Source organism: Anser brachyrhynchus (genome assembly GCF_964034855.1).
Source record: "Anser brachyrhynchus genome assembly, chromosome: 15".
Classification (NCBI taxonomy): domain Eukaryota; kingdom Metazoa; phylum Chordata; class Aves; order Anseriformes; family Anatidae; genus Anser; species Anser brachyrhynchus.
In genome coordinates this window covers 18,118,045-18,140,885 of record NC_137733.1, presented here as the reverse complement: position 1 = coordinate 18,140,885, position 22,841 = coordinate 18,118,045, and the positions used below count along the sequence as shown (strand labels likewise).

At 41.3% G+C, this 22,841-nt stretch overlaps 3 protein-coding genes across 13 annotated transcripts in view; 1 reads left to right on the top strand and 2 right to left on the bottom strand.

Annotated features, from left to right (window-relative positions):
- The window catches only part of UNKL (unk like zinc finger), a 50,329-nt gene extending 42,851 nt beyond the window's left edge, over window positions 1-7,478 (bottom strand). For 7 of the 10 annotated variants that reach the window (XM_080556210.1, XM_080556214.1, XM_080556213.1 and 4 more), the window contains exons 1-3: window positions 7,318-7,478; window positions 7,013-7,240; window positions 3,050-3,259 (exon numbers count right to left, since the gene is read on the bottom strand). In XM_080556210.1, coding sequence (XP_080412336.1) covers window positions 3,050-3,259; window positions 7,013-7,240; window positions 7,318-7,343 — 464 coding nt within the window. In that variant the 5' untranslated portion in view covers window positions 7,344-7,478. Of the gene's footprint in view, window positions 1-3,049; window positions 3,260-5,109; window positions 5,264-7,012; window positions 7,241-7,317 lie in introns of those variants that run through there. The other 3 variants (XM_080556217.1, XM_080556215.1, XM_080556209.1) reach the window with 2 other exon arrangements.
- A 98-nt stretch (window positions 7,479-7,576) lies between these two features.
- On the bottom strand, window positions 7,577-17,713 carry GNPTG (N-acetylglucosamine-1-phosphate transferase subunit gamma; the record flags this gene model as incomplete). The annotated part of the gene is made up of 11 exons (XM_080556223.1): window positions 7,577-8,331; window positions 8,875-8,956; window positions 11,054-11,182; window positions 11,453-11,535; window positions 12,037-12,151; window positions 13,727-13,820; window positions 14,787-14,870; window positions 14,988-15,042; window positions 17,194-17,261; window positions 17,468-17,522; window positions 17,596-17,713. The coding sequence occupies 11 exons, from the start codon at window positions 17,711-17,713 to the stop codon at window positions 8,222-8,224; spliced, it is 993 nt and encodes a 330-aa protein (XP_080412349.1). The 3' UTR covers window positions 7,577-8,221.
- Window positions 17,696-21,798, top strand: TSR3 (TSR3 ribosome maturation factor). Of its 2 annotated transcripts, none has more exons than XM_080556225.1 (6): window positions 17,696-17,829; window positions 17,907-18,123; window positions 18,966-19,159; window positions 19,965-20,138; window positions 21,410-21,473; window positions 21,556-21,798. In XM_080556225.1, exons 1-6 carry the CDS (start codon window positions 17,712-17,714, stop codon window positions 21,563-21,565), a joined length of 777 nt encoding a protein of 258 aa, XP_080412351.1. In that variant the 5' UTR covers window positions 17,696-17,711; the 3' UTR covers window positions 21,566-21,798. The 2 variants fall into 2 exon arrangements, with proteins under 2 accessions (XP_080412351.1, XP_080412350.1); XM_080556224.1 differs by having other exon boundaries at window positions 21,551-21,798.
- Window positions 21,799-22,841: the final 1,043 nt, after the last annotated feature.

Sequence of the window (22,841 nt, the reverse complement as noted above, 5' to 3'; positions counted from 1 at the left end):
CAACCTGGCCTTGAACACCTCCAGGGTTGGGGAATCCCCAACTTCTCTGTGTAACCCATTCCATTGCCTCACCACCCTTTAAGTAAAGAATTTTCCTTTCCACACTCTTCTTAATTCACAATGTCATAAACATTCCAAAAATATCCTTTAAGAATAAACAAACAAACAAAAACATCCACTTTAAAGGGAAATACTAGAGGTCCTCAAATGTATGAAAAGAACCACAAATTTCTACTTCTGTTCTGAGTCACTGACATTTCTTCCTAGAGTTACTCACAGTGCTCTTCTGTGGAAGACTTCACTCTAATTCACTGTAATTCCTTCAGTCTTAGAGAAGTCTGATGTTATGGATACTAACATATCCAAAATAAGCTTCTCTTCTAGAATCTGACATCAGTTGACTACAACGGTTAAAAACAGATCAGATAAAAAAAAGTATCACTTCTCTCGCATGTTAAATTTAGAGGACCATTATTCATTGCTCATAATATACTCCTCTAACTCTTAAATTAATCTAGTCTTTCTCGCAGGACCTTCCTTAGAACAGATTGCTTTAATTTGCTATCGTTACAAAAACTCTCTTCTAAACTGCTTTAAATTTTTAGGCTTCCTTTTATTCCAAGTTGAACTTTGGGATGAAATACTACAGCCAAGCCGAGGTAAAACCAACAATTTCTACTTAGCTCTCTTGGAAGTATGAGAACAATTATGGATGTCAACATTTTTCCTTAATTGCTAGCATTACATTAACTCACAAACTCCATTAAACTAACTGTATTCAGATGAGCAGAACTGGAAAATAGAGATACACATAAAAGCCAAAAAAATACAAGCACATTGTCATGGATGGCTTAAAACAGGGGTGTCCTGGCACTGCTGTTTCTAACCTCTTTCTAACAATCTGAAATTGCTCAAAATAAAAGCTAAATTTTAGGCAGAAGACAAAACAAGGAAAAAAAATATTTTGCTGAGTCCTGTAGCAGAAATGCTGCCATTCTGTGGGCATATTCTCAGAAATGCTGGTGCTTCCCTCCATGTTCTCTTTCTGCCACTACAGACATGCTTTGGATTCTTCTATCTTTAAGAAATTTACATTTGATCTTTCTTGCCTTTTTCAACTATTTGTCCTATATACCTTTTCTATTCTACCTTAGCCTCAATTGGCTATCAATTTACAATAGCTGACTGCCATTTCTAGCCACGAAATCTCAGTACCAGATCTAAAATAAGGCCAGCTAAATCTTCCGTCACAAACATCTCCAATAATTTCACTTTATAACTGAATGAAAGAAAACAGACTCCATTTTCTTTATTCACTTATATCTTCGTTTTCTTAATTTACCGTCTGCTTTACTCATTTTTTCTCTTAAAACACTGTCCTTCTTTGCCTAAGAGAATTCAGTTACATTCGCATTTTCCTCTCAATTTCTCCTGCAACGTACCTTCCAACTTCAACATTCTCTTATACCTCTGGTGAGGTGTCTCACGGGACTCTAACCTTAGTTCCTGCTCTTATCCTTCTGCAACTGAGTGACTTCTCTGCAAAACACAAACTTTAAAACCACTACCTCTTTGCTGTTAACTCCGAAACCTATCTATTTAATGCAAACTATAAGCACAACATGCTAAGACAGAGGTCTGAATCTCACTACTGGTTTTACTTCTGTCAAGTCCTCTGCACTTCTGTTATGCCAGACAATATGACCATCATCCCTTGCCATACAGGCTTCTAACCTGGGAGTAATCTTCAGCAATTTGTAGGGTACAGCCTTTCCAATCCATCTACAGCAAAAGATTGTGCAGACTTTCATCTCACTTCCCAGCTATTGAAACACCCTCTTATTTGCTTCTAACAGTGCAATCTTACCTAGCTAACATCCTTTTAAAAGACTGCTTCCTTTTTCTGCCATTAGCATCAATAACTATCACTCGATAATGAAAAGTCAGTTTTTGCCCCTGGTCGATACATGACACAAACATCCGTTATGTTTTTGTTGATGTTCAAACAAGAACTGCTCATACTGCCCCAGGACTAGCAGAAGTGCTTTACAAACATCTGAAAAAGTACTTAATTGTTCTCTTTCAAATCATCCCTCAAAGACTTTTTTTTTTGTTTGTTTATATTGCTTGGGCACGGTTCTAAATACTGTCACACTGTCCACTGCTTTTTTGTTGTTTACTTTCTCCTGTTACCTTTGCTGTTTAGTGTTTAACATCTCTGTGAAAAATCCACTTTTTTTCTTCTGTGACTACAGCCCATAACACAAAAGGTATCTGATCCATGGTAAGTGCTGCTAAACACTACAATAACCAAAACGACTATCTTCCTTTTTCAAAACAAGTGAGCAGCATAACTATACATTTCCTGGATGTTTTCTCTGTCCAAAGTCCTTCCTTGCTTCCATCACTGCAGATAAAGCTAGCTCCTCTATGATGTATGACCACAATATACCCAGCTCCTACATATATATATATATATATGCCTGCCTGCCATACTGTACTATTTGCTCATTCTCATCTCCACAAAGCCCCACCCCCTCCCCATGTCACTACACGTGTCCCCTGTAGTCTTTATCTAGAAGAGACATAACAAGTCCATGGAAATACAAATACCAATGGTCTAGACAGACAACTAACTATGAACTTCTTCTGTTGTTCCTCCCTCTGTGGAGGCATCAAAAACCAGCCATTCTCCTCTCCTACCCATCAATCTCTATCCAATACAATTCGCACATGCCATTTCAAAAAGGCAGCACAATTGCCAAAAAAATGTGCAGCAGCAACAGGAACAGTACTACCAGAAAATTAATTTCTTACGTTACGCTTTAAAGATGGTTACAATGCAAAATCATGGTTTTAACTCTACGATAGCCTAAAGAATATATACTTAAATAAAAGCATATGTGTCAGAAATTGGCAAATCATTTATAAAAAGTTGTTCTCAGTCAAACTTCAGGATTCTATCAATCATTTTTGCTAAGGAGAAATTAACATCTTTCTGTAAATTCATTAATACTACAAACACTTAGGATTGAAAGAAACCACTTACTCATCTCCATCTGGGCAGATTCCTGTAGTCTCATCATATTTTGTACAATAAACATCTGGACTGTAGTTAAAAGTCCCATCACGCCTTCGTATAGGTCTACGACGACGCTGATTTAGGAAATGCCAATGAAAACAGGTAAATGGTCTGTGCTGGGTACACTTGTGCTGCAAAAATAGGGGGCACTGCTCTGTCCTAAATTCCTTTAGATACCTAAAAAAATTAAACTGTGTTACAAGTTTATCTTATTGGAGGCACATTTTTACAGTATTAACAGGGCACTTGACAATTCTGTGCATTTAGCCCATGAAAAAATTTACGAAGGTACCTGCATACAGTTTCAGCTCCTATGCATAATTTACTGTTTAGTGGCTGAATACAAGTGACTTCATTCTTTTATGACAGATGCATTGTGGATAAAATACAGTGGAATGCCTGGCAAATTATACTACGTTATGTAACTGAACTAAAAGCAAATAAATAAATAAACTTTAAAACCACAGTATTCAGAATTTTGCCCTAAATAACCACCAAGCAGAGATTATAAATCCATCCAGGTACTTGAATGAGCATTCATATAGATTGCTGCCACACAAAATAGTCCAACAAAGGCTACTTTAGCTAAATACCACATCTAACTTAAACACTGGTGTTTAATCACAGTAATCCCAGAACATGGACATGCTATATCGAAAGTTAGAGGATTAAAAGTAGTTTAAGAAGGTTATCAGGGCCTATGAGAAGACTTCAGCAAATTTATTTTAGAGACTGTTATGTCTGTGTTGAGACAAATTGAAAGTCTTTTTGAAGATTCCTTAGGTGTTAGTAAGACAGTCCTTCACTGGCATCTCAAGCATAGAAGCTGTTTAGAAAGTCTGAGCCTTTTCATACAATAATAATATCATTCCAGACTCGGCATTACCATAGCATTTGTCAAAGGATATAAGACATCACTTCTTCCTGTTTATGTATCTATCAGCCAATTTAACAAGCTCATTAGATCCCTTAAGTTCTAAGTACTTGCATTGGAAAGAGTACCCAGGGACTCTATAGAAGAACCTTGGATTTCCCACAGGTCTCAAAAAAGGTGCAGCATGTGTAACAGGCTACAGGGGGGATTGAAGAAACCGGGTGAGGGAAGGATTAGAGAGAATCCAGGGCATCATTTAGTTTTTAACTACTCAGATATGCATACAGGGGATTTGATGACATGCAGTTATAAAGCATGCCTTCAAGTTTAATTTCTAAACTATTCGGGACTGTGGGGAAAAAATAGGGAACAGAATTTTTGGATGTTCAAAGCTGTAGAAAAGACCGTGGCAGTATCTAGGTAAGTGGCTATGTTCTTGTGGTCCTTCAGAGAGTGCTGGAAACAGGGCACAATAAAAGTGATGATATGGGGGATGGGAGGAAAGGAATGCCAAAATTAAGCGATAAATTATTCTGCATTTGTGGGGAGCATGTGCTCCTATACAAGTGGGGCCGTCGGTAGTGCTAGGAGGCTGCAGGAACTTTAACAGACTGCATCCGAGGAAAGCTGTCGTTTCCAGGGAGAACACCGAAGCTGTCTTCCAGCATCTGAAGGTCTGCAGGAATCATCAGAGAAGCGTTCCACGAGCTCGCGCTACGACTGGCTAGGCAACGCTCAAGAGAAGCTGGAGGGCAGCTTTCTTAGCTCCTCGAGAACAGTCCTGGAATGCCAAAGCGTGCTGGGCAGCTCAGGCTGCCGGAGGATGCCGGCTGCTCACGGGACGGACTGGACAGGGACGACCGCGGGAGCAGACGCACGGCGCGAACAGCCGCTAGCGCTCCGCGGCCAGCCGCGCCCGGGCCGCCTGCGTGCGGCCTACACATAACCGGGCTTCCCCCCCGCGGCGTCCGGAGCCGAGAAAGAAGCGCGGTGGAGGCCGGCCAAGCGACCTCCTCGGACCCGCCGCCAGACCGGGAGGCCGCGCGGGGCAGGCCCGGCACGCGCCCAGGCCCCGCCGCCTCGGGGCCTGAGGCCCTCCCCGCGGCCCCCCCGGGGCCCAGGAAGCAGGGCGCCCCTCGGGCGCGGTACCTACGTATAATGCGTCGGCTGCTCAGTCTGCGGAGACCCACCGGACCCTGCGCCCCGCGACACCGCTTTCGAAACCGACGGCATCGTCCCCCGCGGCCAACAGGGCGCAGGCGCGGCCCGGTCCTGCCGGCCCCGCCCCCCGGTGGGCGACAGCGCCCCCCCCGCCTTCCCGCGACGCGACCCCGCCGGCCCCGCCCCGCCCCGCCCCCCGCGGCCATGCCCGCAGCGAGGCCCAGCGCGGGCCCCTCCGCCGCCCGGCCTCGGTAACGCGTGCCCGCAAGAAGCCTCGGGCCGCCACCAGCCAGCGCCCGCAGCTCCCTGCGGCAGGCGCGTTCGAGACCAAGCACGCGCAGCTTCTTCAGCGAGCTTCATCCGACAGCCTCAAACTCTCTGCTTTTAACAGCAGAATGCGGCAGGCAATGCTTAAGCTCCCCAGCACCTGAAAAACAAGAAACTGAAAGGAGTTTTGCAGGTGGAGTGGGGGCTTTGTCAGGACGCCTATCACATCACCTGAAAACATGGCATACGCTAAAGGGGAACCCTCTGTTTCCTTCAGCAAAGAAGCACTTTGCTAAGTTCACTGTTTCAACAGAATAGAGAAAAAGGCGGTTAGTCAAAATAGCAGGCACTGCGCTTTAAGTCAGCATCTGTTAAGTCAGGATCGCTATTTTATTTGCTATGACGCCCCCCTGCATATATTTCACCTGCACCATCCCCTTGTAGAAGTCAAATCCCAAGACAAGTTAAACCTTAAGACAGTACCAAACCAACTGTACTCATTTACTAGGCATCAATCCACAACAAAATCAACATCCACTTTGCTGTTCTTAGATCCTAATCGGCGGCATTAGAGAAGCATGTTAATAAGCCATTTTTCTCCCTAGCTCCAGCCCGTCTTACTATCTGCTGCTATGTTGTTTTGTTTGTTTGTTTGATTTTATTTACGGACTTCAGTAGCACAGAAGAGATTTGCATTTTTAGTTGAAAGCTTATAAAAATGACTCTAAAAAGAACTCATGTTAGTAGCTTTATTCTTCCTCTCCCAGGAAAGTCTCTAGAATGTGCAAGTTTTAAGTATATGCAAATCTGTAGGAAGAACTAGATGCTACATTGTTCAAGGAAACAACGGGTGTCCCCCCCCCCCCCCCCATAATGCAGCCTAATCACTTAGATTTCCTGCAAAAATCTCAATAACTGCTTACGTTACTTAGGCGTGCCTAAAATGTTATAGCGCAGAAAGCAAGCACTGACTATGCATTAAGCATTTTAAAAAGTAAATTCTGAATTATTTAGTAAATTACAAAAAATCAATACAAGAATCGTGTATTAATGAGTCATACACTAACACAGTTGTCATCCATATAATTTGAATATACTTCATGACTAGCAAAGTGTCAACTGAAAGTCACCTTCAGCAATGATTTTACAAACTTACTGCTTTGATATTTTAATATGTTGTGCATCTCAGAAAAAAAAATAATCCATGGAAAAGAAATGAGTTGTATTCAGCATATCTACAAACACAAGTTGATGTGCAGTACATCCTGTTCATCCCTGCTGTGCAATGGAGGAAAAAAAAGCATTCCCTCCACTATCCCTGTAAATTACTAAGCTAAGACAAACAAAGAAAGCGGCACGATAAATAAAAGAGAAGCGTTTGCAAGATAAGGCTGGTAATAGGCTGGAAAAACAAGTTTTCCCATTAAAGTGTCAGAGCAGCCTTTACCCAGCTGAACGCCGGTAAACTTTTGGCAGCTCCTTCGCCGCAGCCGCGCCGCAGTCATCCCTCCTTGCGCGGCTGCAAGGGAGCTCGGCTTTTTTGTGCCGCATCTAAAGAGTCCACGATCTGACCGGAGAACACAGCTTCCAACCGCTCGTCAGTCTCCGTTTTTCCCCTGAACACGCACCAGAGCAGCAGCCCGCCGCACAGCAGACTGAGAGGCAGCACCTTCACCCACGGCCTCTGGTGGTCGCTCCCCATAGACCGGCTGACGCTCCACAGCCGCGGGCTGGCCTTGCTGGCGGAGAAGGGGATGGCCCCCCCGCCCTCCGCGTCCGCGCTCGCCGCCCCCTCGGGGCCCCGCCGCCTGGCGAGCCACCTCCGGGGGCCCAGCAGGCGCGCGGGGCGCCGCGCCCTGCAAAGACACGCGGGTCAGGGGCGCGGAGCGGAGCGGGCGGCCGCCGGCCCCCCGCGCCGCGCCCGCCGCCTCACCGCCAGCCGCCCAGGGCCCAGCTCATCCCGCCGCGCTCCTCCCCGCGCCGCCCGGAAGCGGAAGCGCGGCCGCGCCGCGGCGGACGTCCCCGCCGGTCGCGGGCGCCGGGGCCGGGGCGGCAGCGGCGCGCCGCGGAGGGCACTCGCCTGCCGCCGGCGGCCGCGAGCCGGTCGGCCTGCGGCGCCTCGCCAAGCGGGCGGCGGCAGGAGGCGGAACGGCGGGCGGGGGCTTGCTGGGCATCCACCGACTCCTGCAGGAATGTTTCCACAGGCCGCGTTAGCGCGGTACGTTTTATTGTTACATTCGGAGAACTGCCACGTGTTCGCTTAACACGACTATCCCGTAACAAGTTGGTCTTTTCAGAGCAGCTTTCCTTGAGAACCTGAACAGTTTGCCCGCTATCCGTGATTACATCAGCCTCGGAGCTGAGGTGGATCGGGTTGCTTCCTATGCACTGCTGCAGCAGGAAATTTTTATTTTTTCCCAGAGTCGGCACAGAAAACACTTATTTTAGTGTACAGGTGAAGTAACGTGTTCCGAGTATTGTTCCTTAGTACCTTTCATACAACACTTCAGAGCACTGGTATGGCACTATTTTGTATTTGTGCCACTTGTTACCATGCTTGATCAAAGAAAATAAAGCTGAGGCTGGAGACACAGGATCTGTAAGCCTACACCCAATACCTGCCTGAGCACAGAAGTTTTTACAAACTGGCCACCTGATCTTAGTAACAGCAAGGCCTCATTCCATTATGTTCCTTTTACTTTAGGGCAGAAATTCCGAAAGTCAAGAATGCTCACAAAAGGTAAGTCATCATAGTGTCATTATACACATGCATCCAGCTCGACGTTTCACATGAAGTTGCTGTTTATCACTCAAGTTTCTTCATGCACGGTGTCATGCTAAATTCCTGTATCTCCATGCAGGTGTTCATCATTCTTTGACCTGTTAAGAACAGTTGTCTCTGCAGTTGCCCGTTCATGATTTACATGTTCAATACTGGTATTTTCAGCTGTAATATTCAATATAAAACATCAGTTACTTCCACAGAACACAGAAACATTCTTCTCACAGAATTCACTAAATAGTTTTGAATTAAGTCAAGTAGCATAAACTGTGAATTCTGCTTTTGATTAGTGTTCTAATCTGCAGTAAGTAAATAAGCTACCATGCAAGCAAGTGGAAATACTGTGCAAGTTACATAGTTAAAGCACACGAATACGTTTTATAAAAATTCTAATGATTAATTTTCTCTAGAAAAGAAAGACAATGGTTTAAAAGAAAGTTTCTCAAAACAAGAAGAATCATGGCAATCACTGACAATAGCAGTCACAGCTCTTCTGAAAAAAGAAAAGCTGAAATTTCAAGTCATCAAGAGACTTTTTGGGAGCAAAAGTCCTCTTGTGCAGGTATCAAGATCTAGGTACTTTTTCAAAGCTGCATTTAATTTTCCCTGTATGTACAACAGATTATTTAATCCTTGCTGTAGCCAAAACCAATTAGGTACACGCATTCTAAATAGAAAACAATGAAAAAGAATCATACAAAAACTCACCAGAATTTCCTTTGTATGCAATACTGTGCTGACTTAGTAGATCTTTAAGGATTTTTATTTCTTTAGAAAGTTGCTCGTATTCCTAGGAAAGGAAATATTAAAAGGTTCTCTCATTCTCCAAATATATAAAAATATAACATGGAAGTTTATCAAACAATCTGTCTGTGCAGAGCTATTACAGCTTTTGACCTAATGATCTTAAACTGCTTATTCTAAGAACAAGGTACAAAATTATTATTTTATATATATATATATAATATTTTATATATATACACATATATGTATATATATACACACACACACGTTTTTTTCTCCCCTTGTCAAAAAAGGGGCCAGCTTTTATGAATCTGAGAGTAAAATCTAGGAACGCTTCCTGTAACTAACACAGTTACTAGCACAGTTACCTCCTCAAACTAGCATTTTATCATATCACAAAATTACTTTAATATGTTTGCTACAGCATCAGCCTTATTTAAGTTTATATTACAATGTCAGTCTGGAAATTTGTCACCTCAGCTTTTGACCTACCAACTTCATCTTCTTACTTTCAGCAGTTTCTTTTAAATTACAGAGCCAGGGATTGCTTAGCACTTTTCAGACTCAAACCACTTATCTGAAATACTGAAGAAGCATATTTTTTCCTTTTTTTACCTGACTCACGAAAGGGCAAAGGATGAACTATTTAAGATTCTATGGCTAGCAGAACAGCCAAGTTTATGTCAATTAAGCTTTGCTAACAATTAGTACTTCCTTTTTGGCACCAATTAAGTAAGTATTGGAAAAAAAAATACTTGAATTTTCCAGCTCCTAACAGTACAACATCAAAATGGTTATCTTTATAAAGGTATATATAGCTTAGCCTGTTTAGTTCGCTGCATTCAGGAATTCACATAATCACACAATTACAGAATGGTTCAATTAGGAAGAGACCTCTGAAGGTCATCTGCTCACCAAGCAGGGCCACCTAGAGCAGGGTGGCCCAGAGCAGTTATGGAGTCTCCCACCTTGGAGATAATAAAAAGCCATCTGGACATACCTTAGGCAATCTGTGCCAGTGCTCAGTCACCTGCACAGTACAAAAGTGTTTCCTGATGTTCAGATTGGAACCTCCCACGTTTAAGTTCTTGTCCTTCGTCTCTTGTCCTGTCACTGTATGCCACTGAGAAGAGCCTGGCTCCCTCCTCTTTCCACCCTCCCTTCAGGTATTTATACATTTACTTATACATTGAGAAAACTCACACCTGAGCCTTCCCTTCTCCACACTTAACAGTCCCAGCCCCTCCCCCTCAGCCTTTCCTGTTAGGAGAGGTATGCCGGTCCCTTCAGCACCTCTGTGGCTCTGGCTCTCTCCAGGATTCCTATGTCTCTCTTGTACTTGGGGGCCCATAACTGGACACCATACTCCAGGTGTGGACTCACCATTGCTGAGTAGTGGAAGTATCACCTCCTTCGAACTGCTGGCAGTACTTTGCCTGATGTAGTCCAGGATACCATTTGCTGCCTTTCTGGCAAGGACACACTGCTGGCTTGTGTTCAATTACTAGGTGGTGGTTTGTCCTTGCCACATTTTCAAATAAAACGACAACAATGGCTTCTCTGCATTACAATTAATTTCCCTTCGTGCTCTTTTTTTGATGTTCAACATGTGCTCTTTTAGGCTGCGCACACTTTCTACCTCTATCTTCCCATTTTAATTCTATTGCAGAAGGGCTATTCACACATATCAAAGTCATTCAGAAATAGAAACACCTTATATCATTCTACCTTTGAATGCAGCAACAACAACCACATGCTGGCACAAGTCTAGGTAACAATCTGCACAGAGAAGCATCACCATTTCCAAGGCTGACTGCACATTTATAATGTCTGTATCTCCAGACTGATATTCCCTGTGAAGAACGCTTGTAAAGTGTTCATAAGTCATTACCTACACTAATTCCTACATATTCCTTCCATCTTCCTAATGGCCATTCAGTTATACTGGTTTGTTTTTGACTGGAGGGCTAGAACAAAGATATCAGATTACTCTATTTCTAAGTAGACCATTACCTAAAGAAAGCAAAATAGATAGCCCCTTTAAAAGATTTCAGTTAAATCTTGAGTATGTACACAATGCTGTCACACTGAATCATACAGTAAAAAGGTGGCAATTTCACATTGTAAATATTATGCTCTATACCTTATTGCACTTCTCCACTGTTTCAAATTGCAGACTTATTTTCTTGTTCTTTTTCTCAACTTCCTTTTCTTCTGTTGCTTTTAGAAGTCCTGCTTCCTCAAATATTCCTTTCAGTATTTTTTTGTATCCCTACAAAAGAAAGTTTCCAAGAGACAATAAGTAAGTCCACCTGACACTCACCTCTGCTTGCAACTTGCACTGGCTGTTCCAATTCCTCAAGCTTCACTGTACAAAATATTAAAATTATCAATTAATATAGCAGTTAGAGATTACAGAAAGTACTATTAGCCAACTGCAAAATAAATGCAACCATTCCAAGAGGAGAAGCTGCAGAAGCCAGGTTTAGCTATTTGACAATAACTATTCTTCAACAAATAGAGCTTGAAGAAATTAACAAACCTGTTCAGTTATTAGTTGATCATATAGAAACTGCTCTGCTTCATCCCACTTCCTTTGTAGTACTTCAGTCAGAGTTGGATAAACTGAAAAATGGAAAGCAAACCATGTCCTTCATTAGTTAAGTGCTTCTCTAGTATCAGGCATGTGGCTTTCAAGAGTTGGCATTAAACTTAAATTCCACTTCACAGATTTAAAATTTCTGACGAATGCCACTGACTAAGTTTTTCTCTCATTTTCAGCTGTAAGGTTATATTTTATTCTTTGTTGAAAATAATTCTAACTGGGCTCTTCCTTTTTGTGATGTAAGTAAATGTGCCGATACTACAGGATTGATTCCTATGACCAGTTCAAAAAAACAGCTGCTATCATTGACTGGTTGAATATTACCAATGACTTTTTTTTTATTTTTTTTTTAAGAAATATCTATTTATTATAATGATTGAGATTTAAAATGCACAGCATTACATATTACATGTAATTCTCATTGTTATCAAATTACAAACTCTAAGATCCTAAAAATTTACACTCTGAAGTTCGTGTAATAAGCCTGTAGTTCCACACCCAAATGATTTTCTAAATCTTACCTAAAAGGGAGTGAGGGTGGCACACAAGAGGAGTTTCAAATGTCAAGGAGTAAACACAAGTACTTGGCTCAGACACATAAGCCAATTTATTGCTCTTTCCACAAACAAGATGAACCTAAATACCAGTAAAAACAGAGATGAGTAAAACACCTCCACATTCAACAGGTCCAGCACCAGTGATCAATTCATTGTCTTCCAACATTAACAGAAGCATTTCTGCATATACCGTTGTCTCAAAGCTTACAGTGCTGTCACCCATAGAAACAAAAGCAGAGATAGCGTATCTTACAAATTAAGTTACTTTCTCAAACGTGACAATTCTTTCCTCTAATGGGGAAATGATCCCCACCTATCATTGTTCTTTGGACTCCCAAGCACCATAATTCCAGTAAGAATGAGGGTAGAAAGGAAGGTAAACAGGACACCCTTTAGAACTTCCTCTGACTTAAGCAGAATTCATTCTAAAAAATTTAGTTATGACCGCTGTGCTAGACAACAGCGTCTTCTTTTTACTTTTCAAGAGAACAATACTCATCTGGACATTAGAAATTTGTTGTGATCTTTAGAATTTGGCACCAGTATTTCACATATGTTCAAAACTAAATGCCAGTGAAAGATCTGAATACTAGTACCAAGGGTCATGCAAGAATAGTAACTCCTTCTGTAGATTTATTTATTTCCCTACGGGAAATAAAGATGTTAGCAAGGCATCTCTACTGCAGTACAAAACATTTTAACCTTGGCCAAGATATATTGTCCCTTATCTCTTCCCCTTAGTTTTTATTCCAGTTATATATTCCTCTGTCTAGTACTGTATTGCCAATCATTGTTGTAATAGCTAAGTGTCTTCTACAAGAAAATAAGCCCGTTGTGAACTATACGGTATCTTCAGCTCTCTGTGATAGTCATCAGGGAATATGAGGTTAATTCATTGTATCTATAAATCTGTATAACACTGAAATGGAACGTAGAAAAGAAAAAAAACATTAATGAATAAATTGAGAAAAGACACATGCAAATCATGTGTCACACTTTGAGCAAGTCTCAGACACCCTTCCTAACCCTTCTATCTAGTTGAACAGTTACTTGGCACAGAGACAATCTGAATGTGAAAAGGAACACTTTAACTACTCAACAAAATAGGATTTAAATTTTTTTCTTTAAATTGTACTCATACCACAATCTGTTTCTAAGGAGTTGGTTCCTCTACCACTTCCCTATCTTTTATTCTTTCCTTAACTCTTCCTGCATGCCCTCTCAACTTTTTTTTAATACCTAGCTTCTTGGCATACTGTTGTTAACAGTAATTCTGTTCCCTCCTTTTTTCTGGATGTTCTTAAGCACAATAGACTAGCAGCCTGAATCCAACAAATAACACTTCTTGTTTATTTTTCCTGACACAAATTATAAAGCACTGTACGTTTCTGACAGCGATGATACCACAGTATTCCATTCTACCAAGGAAAAGAGTTAAAAGTCACCAGTGATAGCACATAATTTAATTTAGCCAGAACCTTATTCTGATCTCAGATTCTAACCTCTGTCCATTCATGTAGTTGCTATCAGAATCCATCTTTACATTTTATAGTGTATCTTAAACCATGAACTCTTCCACGTAGGAATGCTTCAGTTTGTAGAGTATGTAGAATGCTGTCTGAACTAGCATCATTTAAGTGTTTCATTATTATACCTTTGTCTGTCTGCTCTTGGTTTCACACGAGTCTCCTTCCCTCATCCACATTCCAACAAATGTGTTGTTGTCAATTTCCCATTCATGCCAGATTCTGGAAAAACAGAACCTCATTTTACTTCATGTTAATGGAAAGAAAAATGTGAAAACTCAGGAAGAAATACAGGAATAGCCTTACAGAATTTCAAATTAATTGTATGCGCTTCATTTTTTCTTGTTTCAGTATTTCACAGAATCACTGAAACACAAAGTTGGAAAGGACCTACAAGAGATTATCTCGTCCAACCGTCCTCCTATCACCTATACTACCCACTAAGCTACTAAATCATCTCTCTTATTTCCATTTCTTATAGCCAAGACCTTACAACCACTTAAGTTTGTTAGCCAGGTTGCTACATAGGTCGTATCAACATTATTTTGAGAGCGGTTTTGGATTTTATTTTATTTTTTAAAGATGATGTTCAAGGTCCCTTCCAACCCAAGCCATTCTAAGATTCTATGAAAATAAAAGTAACAGGTTCTTGATTCAAACTCTGCAAACATCAATATACAAAATATTTAGAAAGGCAGTAACTTTAAAGCAGTGCTCTGTCTTACTGTGAAATCTTTTGGGTACTCAGTGGTCTTTGGATACCTTGGGACACTTTTGAGGATCTACATCGAGTCTTTTCCTACCTTTTATTACATATGTTTAACACAACCACTAGGCATAAGTCAGTCTTTTTATTTTGTACAGTTATACACAACTTAAAAGTGAAAATAGTTAAAAGACATGAAAACCTTGTTAAGATGAGTTATACATTATTGGATTTCTCATATGAACATATCATACTTTCAGTTGGTCCTGGTTATTAATAAGCTTCCAGTTAAAACAGGAGGTTGGTGTTAATCTACAAAAAAATTGAGTATTTCAAGATGAAGTAATTTTATGCATAACACCTTGGGACCTTCGAAGTCCTAATATGACCCATAAAAGAATATTGAAGCTGCCTTCTTTTTGTCAACACATAAAATGGTCTACTAACAGCACAGATAAAACATACAGGTCTAAATGCCTCACCCTAAAATCCCGCTATAGGCATTCCATCGAAAAGTCTGTTCATGCTGAGTGACATTATGGAAAGGACAAAACTCATACTTATACCTTAAAAAAAAAAAAAAAAAAAAAAAAAAGGAAGAAAGGAAGAAGAAATATTTTAGATGGGAATTAAGAACCGGTTTGTTCCTAATAAAAATATATAGTCAAATATTCATTACTTACGTGGATTCCACAAAACTGAAACACTTGCCAGCAAGCCTAAAGAGATGCACGGGGCCTAAAAACACCACAAAATGTCATCAAAGAAGAGTTTGTTTCAGTTAAATTCAAACAAGTTATTGTGATGACAAAACTGTAAGGAGTAGAATAAATTTAGTTTTCCGCTGTACATAAGGAAATCCTTACGGACAACTTATCTTCTATATGGATTAAGTCCCCACTAGTACTACATTGGTCTGTTTCATAAGCTTTAACATATTTTCATCTTCAACACTCAGTGAAATAGTTTAGCCTCTTTCTGCAGCAGAAACAAGAAACCTGAATACAAATATCTGGAGGCCGGATGCATAAAAGGAATCATCAGTGCAGATATTGTCAAAATCTAATATTGAAATCAATAAAACTTTTGCTTGACAGCTGTCTGTCCTGAGTCATACAAACTCCTCAAATTTACGCCCATAAAACCCTTTTGCTCAGAATGGTGATAGTGTTGCGTATTCAAATTTTGCTGAGATTCTTAAACGAGACACTCCTTTTTCACAGTTGCCCTTCACAGCCTAATCCACATAATATTCAACAAGATGATTTTTTTCTGTCCAACAGGTCAGCAGCTACAACACTCCTCTAGAACTGACCATTCCAACGCTGCTGTCAAAAAAAATCAATACAGGTAACTTGTCATTCAAAAAAAAAAAAAGGCCAAAAGTTCTGAACTACGTGCTACGGAACTTATTTCAGTGACAGTTATTTAAATTCATTTTGCATGGAATGATTAATTTTTTTTGAGGAAAGGAGAAAAAAAAGATGATTACAAAACAAAATAAGATAAAACAAAATAAAAACACCCTGGACTCTAACCCTCCACTGTCAGGACTAGATAACCTAAATTTTTCCAAAGATATAGAGAAGCATTCCTAGAAGCAAAGATCAGAACACTAGAATCTTGCCCTGCAGAAGCCCTAACCACTGGGGTATTGGCAGGCTCTCTTTCCCATGTCATTTTCTTGACCAATAGATTTTGCATTTATTCTACAGATTATCACAGTCTTGGATAAAGGATTTGCCCCTCTACAAAATGCCTGTATCTTAATGAGTAGGATGCTCCCCACATAGCAAGAAAATCAGATTTTAATGTCTCTGAGGAACGCACTAAACTTGCACCTTCGTTTCCTGGGCAGACATTCTAAAAGCATAATCATAGGAGGTATTACACCAACCGTCTTGTAAAAGAAAAGACTAAGTCAGTTTTCCATGCTAAAGAAATAATTGTGCAAGGCAAGGTTCCACACCCTAGACAGTAGGTCCATAGTCACTCCCAATTTTTGGCCACATTTAAGTTCCTATGTCCAGGAAAGAAGGATTTTTTACGCATTGTTTAACTTTTTTTCCTGATCTTTTTGGCATCTTTCCATTTAGCATTCTCACCGTTATTGAACCCATTTCTAACTAATTCACTTTTCACATGCAGTATATACAAAACACATGTATTTGATTTGGTTTGATGAATCATTTCACATGAAAATAAGGATAAGCATGTTCAGTGTCACCATACGAAAATGCCTTTAGTGAACCTTAACCCGTAAGGAGGTTTAGGTCTGTACCTGAGATTAGGAGGCAACAGTTTAAGACATAATCCATTTACTGGCCTTTCATACTGTTTAGTGTTTGTAATCAGCGGGCATTTTATTTACTCTCCCCCAAAAGAGCCTAGAAATTTTTTAATTCTTGTTTATTTTGCTATAGTGTTGGATTTATATTACAGCTTTGAGTTGGAAGTTGAGCCTCTGTGACTTCTTCCAAGACTAGTCTTAGAGTCGTTTTAAAAACAATTGAGTATTAAGTACCCAAATCAGATGCCAAGATACCTTACATATGCCAATCTCAAGAATGCTAGAGATTATTTCAAGAAGGCGTGAATAAGGATTAGACGGTTCTGCGACTCCCTCAAACAATAAAAAATAAAACATACGGACAGCACTTTGACAAAAGCAGTCCGAACAACTCTGGGATGTGGAACACCAAAGAACTCAAGCGAGGTTTTGACCCTTCAGAAGGACAATGAAGTTTATTTGGTCACGTTTATTTTCCACGACTCGCAATATGAGAAGTAAAACTAGTCTTTGCCTGCATATATTTGAAGCAAAGTGTTCTACAAATGATTGTCACAAAACGATGAAAATTGTACGGAAAAGGCAACGCTCGCATATACCTGATACTGCAGAAGGGGGCATCTTCGGCTGCAGCCGGTTTGTCTGAGGCAAGAACGGGTTATTCAACCTTTCGAAAGAACGACAGTTACAAGCTTAAGACCGCGTTACGCCCCCGGCTGTTGCTTCACCCGCACCGCGCGCGGCGGTCCCTCCTCGCGGCCCCGGCCCGCCCGCTGCTCCGCCGGGGCAGGGCGCGGGCTGCCGCGCAGCGAGCGGCGGAAGGACGCGAGCCCACCGGGTCCGGGTGGGCCGCGGCGAGCGACGGGCACGCACCCGAACGTATTCGGCTCCTCCACGACCTTCATCTTGCCCGCCGCGGCGAGGAGACCTGCCGAGCAGAGAACGGTTAGCGGGCGGAGGAGGGGCGGCGGGGCCGACCGGCGGAGCGCCCGCGCCCTCACCCAGCGCCGCGCCCACCACCGCCCGCAGCAGCCGGGCGGCCGCCATCGCCGCCTCCGCCGGAAACGGAAGCGCGCGCCGCCGCCGTCGAGCGGCCGCGCCGCCCAGCCGCGGCAGCATGAGGCGCGGCAGGCGTCCGCCGCGGCCCGCCGGTGCCGCTGCCCCGCCGAGGGGCGCGCGGCGCGGCCCTCGCAGCCTGGACACCTTCGCTGCGGAAGCGGAGGCCGCGCTGAGAGGTGCGGGAGCGTGCCGCGGGCGGGGCGCCGGGCGGGACGGCTGGCCGCTCCCGACTGACGCGCGGTGCTGTTTTCAGCTTGCCTGGAGGGAGAGCGAGGGGCTGAGGGGGAAACCCGGGAGGCGAAGTTCCCGTGCCCGCTTGCCATGTGGGAGCTCGGACACTGCGATCCCAAGAAATGCACCGGGAGGAAATTGGCCCGGAAAGGGCTGCTCCGAACCCTGCGCCTCAGCCAGAGATTCCCAGGCCTCGTTCTCAGCCCTCTAGCTACCGTATATGTTTCTCCAGCCGATAGGTAAGTCGCTGATGAGGCCTACGTTCAAGGGATCTCACCGCCTGTTTGCGATGCAGGTGGAGGCTCAGGCTGTGTGGAAGAGCATTTGGTTCAAATGTTATTGTGATGCTCAGAGACTGCATATTGGTGCATTAGGGAGAACGTTTTAACCACTGGCCAGAACTGTGCAACAGGAGAAATTTGGCCTTCTGTTGCATTACATTAATTATTGATGCATGAGAATGAGAAATACAGCCATTTTACAAAGTCCAGTTACGATTTCTACACAGCTGGAGTTAGGTGAGAAAAACATATGTGGATGCATTCTCCACCTGTGCGATCAAAGTATGTGGTTTGTAGGTTAATGTGTTCAGAATCACGTGGGCCTATAGCTACTCTATTCACGTTCTTAGGCTTTGGCAACACAAGGCATTAACTATAACTTATTTTGGAAGAACTTTGAGAATGTTCTTCAAATGTGTCTGCAGAATTTTTATAACAATGTATTCAGAGAAATATTAGTCTTTAGAAGCAAGTTGAGAACTTAAATCTGAACTTTGATGTTCTCGTAAGAGCGCCAACGTTACTTTTAACTACACTTTTCCATTACGTTTTAATCCTTCAGTTTTGCATTTTCAGTTTGAAACCTTACTTGCTGTATGCAGTTTCTGAAGAAAAACGTATTGTCCTGTCTCATTGCATCTGCATTTTAATCATTGTAAAATATATACTTTTTATTGACAAAGGGGGAGGTATGCAAATTGGTCACCACTATTAAGTGGCAATTGGAATTGTCACTTTAACTTATTTTATCAATACAATTACACACATTTTTTCAAATACAGTGATGTTTCTCTTCCCAGGCATGTCATTGCTCAGAATGGAATTGCAGTCATAGATTGCTCATGGGCTAAATTAGAAGAAACTCCGTTTAAGAGAATGAGAGGAAGTCATCTACGGCTGCTGCCTTACCTGGTGGCTGCAAATCCTGTAAATTATGGCCGGCCGTGCAAGCTATCTTGTGTGGAAGCTTTTGCTGCAGCTTTTTGCATTGCTGGTAGGCTGCTTTGTGTTAAATGCGAAATACGTACCAGAAATTCTCATGTCCTTCATATAATGAGGAGATAATCTTCGATAGAATAAACTGTAATGCTGACCCAGTGGTCATCAGTTTGGTCTTGCATTTATAATGAGATAAATTGTCTAGTTTTCTTCCAAGTGCTTGTACTTGGTAGCCATTGAGGTATCTCTGGGGAGGAGTTCCTCATTTACTAAAGAGGACACGTGAACTGATGATCCAGGTTTTGTCAATGTGGTACTTAATGTTAGAAAAATTCTTGAAAAAAAAAAAAACTATAGAGAAAACAGCGTGATTCCTTGGTCACCTCTGTCTTCATGAGAGGTTAAAAGCTGTTAACTGGGTGCATTCTGATTAAGAACAATAAAAGAAATTGCCCCCTCTGGAGCTGTTTTGCAAACTCATCACAGAGCTTTCCTGACAACTGAACAGACTTCCTCTACTACTCTGCAGACAGATCTTTCCTTCTGAAAATATGGTACGTACAACTGCTCTTTTACTGAAGGACTGTGGGAGCTATAGCCTGAAATGTTACCTGTACAAAATATTCTGATATAAGACTTACAAAACAACTATTAACTTTTCTTTAATTAGATATTTCAAGTTAAACTGAAATTTTTAAAAATCCTTGATTTTTTTAATAATTGGAATCCTTGAATATTGAAAAAATGCTGGCAAACATCTCATTGCTGTAGCAATACGTAGGTAGGTGCTAAACTTAGAAACCAATAAGCTGAGTGAAATCTCACACTGTAGAACACTGATAATTTATTTTCTGTTAAAGGATTTTCAGACCTAGCCACGCTTCTTCTAAGGAAATTTAAATGGGGGAAGGCATTTATTGACTTGAACAGAAATCTCTTGGAAAAATATGCAGCTTGTCATTGCCAGGAAGAAGTGCTCGGGGTTGAAAAGGATTTTTTAACCAGTGTCCAGGAAACGAGAGAAGAAGAAATAGGTAAGAGGAAAAAAGAAAAAGCAGAACCCTTTTCCCTCCTCTTTCTCTTCACGAGTCTCCTTCCTATTTTTTCCTTCAAACTCATAAAATATTGGTAAAGAAGAGCTTTGTTGACATAGGTCATTGTCTTTATACTATGTATTCTCTTATAAGCAAGTTTATTTTTTTCAACCCAAAAAGATGAAAGACTGTAGCAATTTAACACCTATAGTAGTGTATTTAAGTATTTAGCTGAACCCTGGAACAGGTACCTCAATTAAATTAAGGATATTAGAGAACTAAGGAGTAAAAATATATGCATCTTCCTCCTTGTATCTACAAAAAATAAAAACAGAGTATGAGTAAAGAGGACTAGTAGTTCAGCAGGCCTGTAAGAGAAATACAGGCATATAGTCTAACAGCAAGTTAGAAAAGGAAAAACCTTTAATTGATATATTTATATAGTCAATAACAGATGTTTAAAAGCAAACCTGCATAGATAATGAAAGTACCTTATACGTGGAGAGTAATTTACCGGTGTCTCAGTATTTTAGGTTGTATTCACAGACGAATGCTTGGTCTTACTCAAGACAGCACAGAAAAGACTGTATCAAAGCCAATAAGAGACCATATGAAGACACGTTCCTAATCAATTTCTGTTTCAGAGGTGTTACGTCCAATAAAAATAGGACAGCGGACCTTACTGTAAGGAGATGGAAGACAGGCCCTAGTTTCTCTCAACTTCAATCTCTTCATTATGACAAATTAGGCTGAATAAAGTAGTCCTGTTTGCTGGAAGCCTAACTACAGTTCATTAAACTGAAGACAGATATTAATGGGCAACATCACAATGCTGAATAAGGCAGACTTCCCCAAAGTCCTGTGTATTTTTTTGGATGTAGTATCACAGCTGCCATGCCTTGTAATAGTTCTCCCCAGCTGAGCAGACCAAAGTAAATCTAGCATTACTTTTACTCAGCAGTAAGAGCTAGACCTCACCTTTCCGTAGCCGTGAACTAACTAGATAACGTTTTTAGAATTAGACAATTCTCAGAACATGCATGTTTTCTTTCCAAAAGTCTTAAAAAAACCTATGTGCACAGTCTGACTGTCCCTCAAGAGCTACTACAACTCCTTGGGAAGGGAAACTCATAGCAGTAAGAAGACTGGAATGTGGAACAGGTTTTGGCCAGGCTGCATGTCTTCCCCTCCCTGCCAACATTTTGTTTTCACACATGCAAAAATAAATAAAAAGCCTGCTTTATCAACATATGTCCTTTTTTTTTTTTCAGATCCATTTGATGTTGACTCAGGAAAAGAATTTTCTAATCCCAATAGACCAATCAATTCCCCAGGGTAATAAAACTTAATTTAAGTATTAATTTTCTTACCAGAAATTGTTGTACTTTTATAATCCTGAAAAACATTTCCAGAATAGAAGAAAGTAATGAAGAATCTGAGGACGACAGTGTGAGCACTCCAGATGATGTCAGTGAGAGCAGTAACGAGAGCAGTCCCGAAGAAGATGGCACTGGAAAGTTTCTGCAACAGTAGCCAATAAAACTATTTGAACAGTTAATATATATAATATATATATTAAAAAAAACACACTAAAATAAGAGCACCCCAACAATCATAAAGAGTTGTAATATCATATATAAATAAATTTTCTTGTTAACAATGTGACTGCTTTGTGGGAGTATGGCCATGGGGGTCGACAAACCCCATGGTTGGTGATAACATCGGGCTCTTAACAATGAGGCCATCAGGAACGTAAAGAGTTTAGAGGGAACGAAGAAGGGCGATTCAGGAGATGCCTCGCCGTCTTGGGTTGCTTGTTCTCCGGCCGTTAAAGCATGGGAGTTGCTGGGGGTTTGCGGTTGCTGGGCAAAGTTGTCGACCAATGAATAGTTAGTGGAAAAGGACTGCTGTGGGGCAAATAGTATAAGGGAGCGTGTCCTCAGTAGGGGAGGCAACATGGCTCATGAAGTTATGTCATTAATAAAGTAGCAGCAGTTACTGATCCTAAAAGAACCCTGGCGTCCGCGTGGTCATAAGGCCACGCGTCTTCACCTGTAAGTGGGTACTTAGCAAACATTTGTTTAGGTGAGCCTCTAATCTCAGGTTACATGTGAGTTTATAAATCTAATGATGCATGTAAAGGTTTTAGGTTATTTAAGTTTTAGGTAATTGTTTATGGAATGCTTACGTTAAGGTTGCAAATCCTAGTTACGTAGGTAAAAACTCATTATAATGAATGTTTCTTGTGAGTGATTTATAGGGATTAATTCTAGTTACTCATACATTGTAGAAAACAATTCTAATTTCTGAAGTATATTTCAGCTGGAAAACACGACTAAGTTATTGCCCCGTTCTGAGCATTCACCACTTAAGGAGCCTGACTTTTTTTTTTGCAGGCTTAAGCCTGCCATATACATTCATCTAGTTTAGGGTAAACAAAACACCTAAAAGGAAAAATGCTTCCTCGAATTGTTTTAAAACCTCAGTATGTCTTTTCAGTAACATCGTTAGTTTTTAATTTACTCAGCTATAAGCAGTCCCAAGCAACATACACTTGAACATTTCATATTCATAACTTCACCATAAAATTTCAGATAGTATTGTTGAACATGCTATCTGGCTGCATTTGCATTACTTGAAATAGCTCTTAGTCACAAATGTACATTGACCCTTAAAGGCCTGAGACTCAAATTAGCACTGGTA